Raw genomic sequence first — 9,210 nt, forward strand, 5'->3', positions numbered from 1 at the left:
GCTCACAGCAGGAGGCATGGAGCCTGCCTGCAGCCTCTGTGCCTCCTGCTGTGAGCAGCACTGCCCTGCCCACCCCTAGTCTTGTTCCCTGCAAAATTGGCCAGCGACCTCCTTGAGGTGACCCCTACTTATAAGCCACCTTTGCAAAATTGTCCCTGTATACTTGCAAGGACAGGAAATAAAAAGTTTAGTAAATGAATGATTAGATGCATGCTGCTAGTAGTAACCATCCATTAAAGTGAACAATGGATGAGCTAACACAAGTCATAAATGACCAGAAATGGAAGGGTGTGAAGAATGACTGCCATGTTAATGATTCAGATATATTCTGCAATTCTCTTGTCTTTGTTGTAGAAAGATGAGAAAGCGACAATTGCCAAGATGAACCGACAGCGTGCAAATTCCATCAGCCACAACCCACCGCACTGGGGAGTAGATCGCCCGTTTTACAACCATCTCGGTACTCATCAAGTTTCCAAGGAGATGAAGAGAATGGTAAAGATGTTTTGCTTTATGGAATATTTAATGTTACTGTTATGTGTATAGTAACATGGGAAAGTATGGTGCCTTGCTGAATAGTAGTAAATGGTCCGTGGAGCCCCAGGGAGTTTACGATCTACTGGCCTGTCCTACGCACACTTTCTTTTGGGCGTGGTGAATTTTACTTTGATTTCAGAAGGACATTGCACAGTAGTAATTGGTACCTGTGGGCACAAGAATGTGTGGGATCAGGCCCTAGGGCACTTACACACATGCAGCAAGTCCACTCTGACATGCCGGAAATCCAGTGTGTAGGAGCAGACTCAATTAAATGATTAACTGAGTCTGCTGGAGCACATAATGATGTGCCTGGCACTGCATTGGGTACAGTTGTATAAGTGGCACAGCATGCATTAGAGCTGAGAAAATGGCGGGCACTGTGCTTGGAACTGAAACACATTCAGTGTGCTTTAGTTCAAAGTGTGCCGCCACTGTTTTCTCAGCACTGAAATATGCTGCGCCGCTTATATACCTGCACCCAATTCAGCACCAGGCACTTTTAATTATTGCGACTTGCTAATTAAAAGCGCCCAGCTCTGTATCAGGAACATGTGTGAAACTCCGACAGGTTGGGCAAGATGGGTATGCCTTCTACTGAATACATCTAGAAATTTAAGTACTGAAAATGTAGAAAAGGGCAGTTTCCACCCCCCTCTGCCAGTCTCTTACAAAGTTTAATACAGGGGTTGGCAACATTTTTGGCCAGAGTGCCAAAATCACCCCAACCTCCACTCACACCTCAACTTGGCGTACCAGAGATGGGGGACATGCAAGGCTGCGGGTGCTGCATGCATACCTCTGGATGGATGGCAAGGGACAGGTCAAGGTTGCGCTGCCCCAGCCCCTTCCACGCCATGCACTGCAAGCTACATGTGTACCCACCACCACGGAAAGTAGCCTCCTGGCTCTGGGCAGCTGTAGCAGGTGGCTGGAAGGCTGCAAACAGCTGTGTCAGGTTCTGCAGCCCCAGCACTGGCTCCGTGGCAGCTGTGCATGTGCTGGTGGTTGCCTGGTGGAGGAGCCAGGGTTGTGCTGCCCCAGCCCCTTGCCTGCTGTGTGCTGTGAGCCATGTGCGCACCTGCACCACCCTGGAGCTGGTGCTGGGGCTCCGGAGGCCAGCGTAGCCATTTGCAACCTCCTGGCAGCCTCCTGGCTGCCTGTCCAAGGCTCTGGACAGCTGTAGCAGGCAGCTAGACAGCTGCAAACAGCTGTGCCCAGCTCTGCAGCCCTGGCACTGGCTCCATGGCGGTGGCAGCTGCACACATGCTTCTGGGCAGATGGTGGGGGAAGAGCCAGGGTTGCGCTGCCCCAGGCCCCTTCCCAGCCATGTGCCCAGAGGTGCACGCATAGCTGCTGCAGTCACAGAACTGGTGCCAGGGCTGCAGAGCCCCATGCAGCTCTTTGCAGCCTCCTGGCTGCAGCCAGCCCAGACTCTGGGCATATGCTGGAAGAAGCTGCCCAGTGTCCGGGTTGGCTGTGGTGTGCCGAGGAAAGTAGCCTTGCCTGCCATGCTCTGGCATGTGTGCTGGGGGTTTGCCGATCCCTGGTTTAATACCTGCCAATTTTTTCTCAGTTTCATTGCTATGGCTCAGTTCTGTACACCTCCAGGAAGGAAAGTTATGCCTTCAAGCTCATTAGTCTCCAGAGTCCCTGCTAAATGGAGCCCTTAAGACTTTTAACTCTCCCAAGGAAATGTGGGAGGTATGTCCCTGGTATCATTAAGATTGCTATGTGTCTACCTCTTAGGAATACACTCCAAAGCATACAAAATAATTGACCTATGGTAACATGCTGTCCTCTATTTTCTTCCCTTCCTTTTTTCTAATTGAAACTCAGTATCTAGTTGGTTGCTAACTCAACTTGTCAACAGAACAATGCTGCTTGTATGTCGTTTGAGAGCAGTTCTTATGACTTATTTCAGGCAAGGGTAAAGATGTGATCTTTATTTCCCTGGGTTCCTGAAAGAAAGATGATGAGGGGGAAAAGAGAATATTTTATTTTAATAGGCAATTCATAATAATAATACTTAGCATTATCATAGTAATTTACAACATCAGATTGCTTTGTGAGCATTAGTTAATTACTCTTTAATGAAGCTTTTTAAAAGAAATGAATTTCTTTTAAATATTCTACCTATCTTGTTAATTTAGGGCAAAATTAAAATTGTGCTTCAGTTAAGCATGCGTACGTCTCAGATTATGGGTAATGGCACAATCATTTGGGAACTGCAAATTATATACAGTTAATCACTTTGTATATGCAGTATGTGGCTGCATTGCCAACTCAGAACTCATTTTTGAAACTGCGGTGCATGCTGAATTTTTGGAGAATTAATGTTTCTTCCATAGCATGACTGAGTATGATTGAGGGCCTCTGTTTCTACAGTGGCTCATCATGCTGTACTGGAATTACATGTAAAAAAAACTATATTAAAAAAACCATCACTGACAATACATCAAGCACCCAAAAATAAAGAAATGCCCTAAGTAAGCGTGTCTGGCCTAGACTTTACAGGAAAAGCGTGCTTGAGCTGTAGATCGGAGAAGCCTACTCCGTTGCTCTGTGGAATTGAGTGGGCCCAGCCTTGTCACGTGGAGAAGTTGGCAGCAGCTTGATCATGCTCGGTGGGCAACGAACCTGCAGGGTTTTAGTGGCTCGGGTCTAAGTTTCTACTGAGCCAAGTGCAGACGGCAATTTTTCAGAGCTTTATAACTCCACTCAAGTTAGGCAGGTTTTCACCGGACAGCAAGTGGCACCTGGCCATTTCTTACCATACTTCAAGTCCCTGCTCCAGAGCAAGAGGACACTAGAGCTGTTGAGAGGCTCACCAGATTTCCTTATTGTAGGCCTGTTGTATTGTGTTCTTCCTTATTTTTGCTCCTAGAAATAGCTGAGCCCTTTGCCTGAAATATTTTAGTTGCAAGTGAAGAAAGTTTTGAAACCAAGCGTGTTTGGCGTAAGTCTAAGCAACTGAAAACAGGGTCTTATACTGAAAAGGTATCTTAAATGTATCACAGTGCTGTTCAGCCTGTCTTTACATTTCACTTCAGAGTATGCAAGCTTAATCTGTTCATATTGACGTCATAATATTGTTTTGTACAGGGAATACTCCTTTCGCAAACTGTTCAGATGCAATTCCACAAAGTATGAACTGAGCATCTTATTATGTTGGCATTTCAAGAGTGGGGACACAATAGGCATGACATTATTAGAGGATCTTAATCAAGCTAGTGTGTAATTATTATGCAATTTTTTTTGGATTGGCTTTTAAAGGGTTCTTGCAGCCTGTTCAGAAACAAGGAGTGAGCATGCCAAGTGCTATTATGCTTCATGTTGTTAATTACAGTTTGCCATGTCTAGCTCGTTGTTCAGATGGAAAAACATAATTATTTATTGAAATATCAAGCTGGGATTGAAAAACTTCACTGCCTGTTGCTTGTGGGTGGAGGAGATTTCTGGGAATGAGAGAAGATGGTGTGAATTTCTTATTCCTTTTCACAGCTTCCTACCTGTCCTTGCATTAGTAGATACCTTCTAGAAAATCTGCAGCTCTGAAATGGTTCCCTGGGTACTCATTTTTGTTTCCTATAGTAACAATACTTCTTGGTTACACTGATGGAAAAGGTTAATTTCAGAGGTTGCCACCATCTGCAGCTGCATGTCAGACTCACTCCTCAGCACCAGTTTGAATCTGACTCATTTGTGCAGTGTTATTCTCCGTATGTTTTTGTTTCCTTCACTATTGCTTTTATATAATACTTTCCTAGTAGCATTTTTTTTTTATCAGATGCTGTAGTCAAAACTATAACTTGAGTTTCGCCATAGGGAATTGCATTTGAATGTCTCCAAAGCAGGTATTTTATTGTTTCAATCACAGGCAGAATTTTCCCTGTTCATTGCCAGTTTGTTTCTGCAACTTCTTCAGTTACTACTTTTTTTTTTGGTTTGTACATGCAATGTGGCCAGTCCAGTAATGTGTGCATTATAATATAATGGCTGCAAAATATATGTTTATGTTTATTATGTGTATGCTATATATATGTATATGCAGAGTCCAGTTTGCTGTGCTCGCAAGCAACCATGTAATAAAGTATTTCTTCAAAAGGAGCCATAAGAGTATCTACTCTGGCGTGTATCGCACACCAATCCACAAAGCACCTGGTTTAAAAAAACTAAACTTTACACTGTGCCACAGCAAGAACGCAGAAGACAAAGACACCATCAGTACCTTTTCCAGTCCAAAAGCAGGCAGTTTATTAGGTAAAATATGCTGAGGTGATCCTAAGAAGTGGACACTAGTTACTGCTGAGCTGACTCGGAGGCAATTCCTTCCCAACCCCAAATCTGATTACTGGTTTTTACCATAAGTATCCAGGCAAGGCCCAGTAGCCAGGCACCTGAGGGGTTTCTTGGTACCATATGCTATGGTGTGCTGGTACTCCTAACTGTCCATCTCTAGCCAGGGTCAATGTCCAGTGCTTAAAAAAAGAGCAGTAAAAGAGAAAAAAAGAAGAAAAAAACACCCAGAAGCCAAATTGTTTTAAAGGAGAGGGGCAAAAAGAAATCTTTCTCACCCTTAGAGGTTATTAGCAGAAACCTTAAAGCATGCAATTACCTAACGTCTCCCAGAAATGCAAGCAGTCCATATGGTGATCAGTATTCTTTATAGCATATCTCACACATTATTACTCCAAGAGTGCCCCCATCAATTGTACTAACTCTTCTGTAAACTTATGCCCCATCTTGAAAGCAGTTCAGGTTCCTTTCTTCCACATTGTTCCAGAACTTTATTCCTCTAATAGTAAAAAACCTTCTAATTTCCAGTCTAAATTGACTTGTAAACAGTTTTCACCTATTTATTTTTGTAGCAATATTGTCATTTAACATAAATACCTCTTCTTTTTCCTTGATGTCCACCCCTTATTCGTTCTAGTGGCCCTTACCTGCAGCTGTTCCAGTTTGAATTCCGTTTCTTTGAAAGCAGATGATCAAAACTGAACAGACCTTTCTAAGTGGGGCACCTGTGCCTTATGCAGTGGTACTAATGGGCCTGTGTCATCTAAAACTACCTTGCTTAAACCACCCTTCAGCTGCATTAGCTTTTACTGTCATCACACTGGGCACATCTGCACAAGACGCTAAATGCACAGTAGCCTAATAACACTGCACAGTAGCATACTGGTCAAAAACCGTGCTAATACACCACCGTGCAGTGTTAGGCTAGTGCACAGTCACAAAAGAACCATGCACTGGCAGTACTGCGCAGTGGTGCAAGTTACTGCATGTTTAGTTTAGTACTTCATTAAGCAAGTACTAAACTAAACGTGCAGTAACTATTGGGTATTAATGAATGTGTAGATGTGCCCACTGATAGCTTAAGATCATCTTCTAATTAACCAGTTGCACCCAAGTCCCTCTGTTGTCTCCAACCTGAGCCTACTGTTTATAGCAGTTTCTTTTTGCTAGTCCCTTTGTGCATGACTGAACTTCATGCTGTTAAAATTCATACCATTTGTATTACTCCGTGTCCCAAAGTTGTATGATTCTTCCTACATGTTGATCTGATCCACCTCCATATTGACAACTTTGTGTCATCTGCAAATGTCCTAAGTACACGTCTAATTCTTACCCCAAAATCAGGGATTAAACAGGATGCGTTTACAGATACCTGAGAAATTCCATCTGTAATTTCTGTTGAATCTAATTTCCCTTTCAGTATAACCCACTGTGGTCTTTCTTTGCCATCTTGTAGTTACAGTATTAATCCCCATTTTCTCCATCTTAACCAATATTCCATGTGGCACATTATCAAAAACTTTACTTAACTCTAGGTAGCTTAGGTCTATTGCATTACCTATATCCAAGAAGTCGATTATTCTCTCATAGACTCATTTGATGCAATGTTTCTCAGATAAGTGTGTTACACTCTATCCCATTTTCTGTTCTACATCCATGTTCTTGATGCCTGTGAAGGAGGAGGTAAAATAATTAAGCTGGGAACATGTTAAACTGAAGATCCAAAGGTCTCTGGTTCAGAAAAGATACATAACGAGACTGCAGTATGGTACAAGAAGACCTGGGGATGTAGCGGATCACCAGCTGAATGAGTAAACAGTGTAATACTGTTGTAAAACCAAAAAAATCAATCGGTAGCATACCAGGATGTATTAGCAGCAGTTTTGTATGCAAGCCCCCTAGGAAGTGATTCTTCCATGCTCTCTGGCATTGGCAAGGCCTCGCCTAGAGCACAGCATTCAGTTTTGGCCATTGTGGTTCAATATAGATAAGAACAAATTCGAAAGAACCCAGTGAAGAGCCACAACAATGAATAGAGGTCGAGCAAACTTGACATGAGGAAAAGGTTAGAAGGGGCTGGTAATAAATCATTCCCCTTCTGTAGGGGCAGAATGCAACAGGGGAAATTTAAGTTATGTAATAGGAAGACATTTTTAGCTATTGGAGATTAGCATAGCAGCAAATCAAAGAAAGTCTGGGAAACAGATGCCATGAGAAATACCTGCTTGCCCCTAAAAAAGGCAGCGGGCCAAAAAATAAAAAGTCAGACTCTGCTTTGCTTTCTCCATTCATACACACTACAGTAAACCTTGTTCTGCCTCTTTTCCCTTAACGGGTCTGTGGTAGTGCCTGCGATGCCACTGTCAGTACAGTGTAGGGTTGCCTCGCTCCTGCGAATTAGCCAAAGCAAACGAATTGGAAGACATCTGGACACGATCAGCATTGTGACTGCATGGAAGGCCAAATAAGCTGGAGCACACCAGCAGTGCTGCTTTCAGATGCTTTCTATTTTTGTTGCACTCTCAGCAATTTTGTCTTTCTTAAACAAGAGGAGCAGATCCAGTGGTGAATCAGTGTTGCTTTGTGGACATGCTTTCTTTTTCTGTTGTTTGGGATATATGCAAAGGTATACAATCCCTGCTGTTCAGTGTTACACAGCCTCATATTTCTCAATGTTTGTTTCTCAGGTTTAATTCTTAATTGAAGGCAGCTAGTAGGAAAAGTCAAGAACTGCAGCGCCCAACCCTTTTGCCCTGTGGGCTGGATGACCAGCTCCAGGTCAGTCTGCAGGCTGGATCTAGTTTTGGGGCCTGATCCAGCATGCAGGGCAGGTGCAGCAGGGGTCTGGTCCCAGAAACAGCCTGTCTGGGACCTGAGTTCTCCATGCAACGCTGACCTGGCTGGAGCAGATCCAGCCCTGTGGGGCTTTTGGTAGTGAAGAAACCACTGCTCCCCTGCTGCCAAATTTCCGGACCCATGGGGAACCCCATGGGCTGAATGACATAGCTCTATGGGCTGGATCTGACCAGCAGGTTGAAAACCCCTGGTCTAGAATATAGAAAAGGGAATTGGAGATCGTCAAGGAATATAAATGGAAAAGGCAAATATTATTTTGGGAGGCAGTGGTATGACTACCAGGGTTTGCACCTGAATAGATCATATGATAGAGCCTAAGGGCTCTTGGAGAGCTAGGACTTGACAAAGCAGAAGTCTGTTCAGCCTCTAGAAACCAACAGCATGAAGTGCATTGTGCCATCTGTGGAAGTGGTGGCATCAACTCCCAAGACTGCCATGTGCTTATGTTTCTCTTACGCTGCCTGAAGTAAAACTGCCTCACACAGGCAGCAGGAGGAGAAGTCGTGTTTGAGTTAGAGATGGGTCCCTTTAAGCCCTTGTAGGCAAGAGTAAGCCAGATTGATTGTCCACTGTCTCTGAAGTCCAAGCAGTTCCCCTTTGTTGCTTCCATTAGATAAATGGTCTCACATTAAGAAGTTTGGGAGTGAAAGCCATGTGGATGTGAGCGTGTGTGTGCTTCCATAACAAATTCACAGTTCAGCCAATTTAAGCATTTAATTTGGCTCAGCTCAGGATTGTGCAGAAGCTATATAAATCCTGGGTTTTGTCAGAGCTCAGCTGGGAAGCAGGCATGTGATGACTTGGGTGGCTTTTTAAACCAAGACTTCACACACTGGTTTTTTTGCACATCAGTGGGTGGGTGAGATGTTAAAGTTGAGCAAACTGGGTGGGAAGATTTTCATGCTCCAGATTTCAACCCTGCATACGGGGCTTATAGCAAGCAGACCCCAGATCCGTAGCTCCACAACAAGAACTTCAACTTCTAAAGACATCCTAGGCTGCCTTCTACAAAAGGGAAGGGATGAGCAACTCCTGAAAGTGTGCAGCACCCCTAATACCCAACTTGGCCTGTTGGGTTTTCTCAGAAGACATGCAGCATCTTGCCAGAATTGGCCTGGAGAGGCAGACTTTAGAGGTTTACTTCAATACAGTTACTGTTGTGTTGACCCACTGCTATCACGTCCTGCTATGGTTATTTGGGTTTTGAGAGGTAGCTAACTATGTTGGTCTGAAATCAGTCAGAAGGCAGGGTAGTTATGCACCTTTATAGACTAACTAAATAAGATATGTAGATATTTAGGTTTTGTAGGTGAATGGGGAACAAATTGGTTGTACAAAAATGAGGGTAACTCATTTTAATTTTGACTTAGCTATGTGCAAGTTTTATGTTTACTTCTGGAAATAATAGTGTGTTACTACATAACTGAAACAAAGCCCAATATGATTTCATGACCACTTAGAAGAGTTTACTAAAAGTTTAGAGTAGCAAACTAAAAACCAAAACTAAAAAAAAAAGCG

At 43.6% G+C, this 9,210-nt stretch overlaps 1 protein-coding gene across 1 annotated transcript in view; it reads left to right on the plus strand.

Annotated features, from left to right (window-relative positions):
- ADCY5 (adenylate cyclase 5) overlaps positions 1 to 9,210 on the plus strand; it is a 412,412-nt gene that overhangs the window by 347,552 nt on the left and 55,650 nt on the right. The window contains exon 8 of the mRNA XM_019522576.1: positions 355 to 495. Coding sequence (XP_019378121.1) covers positions 355 to 495 — 141 coding nt within the window. The remainder of the gene's footprint in view (positions 1 to 354; positions 496 to 9,210) is intronic.

The sequence above is a fragment of the Gavialis gangeticus genome, unplaced genomic scaffold, assembly GCF_001723915.1.
Source record: "Gavialis gangeticus isolate Ggan-Ray unplaced genomic scaffold, GavGan_comp1, whole genome shotgun sequence".
NCBI lineage: Eukaryota > Metazoa > Chordata > Crocodylia > Gavialidae > Gavialis > Gavialis gangeticus.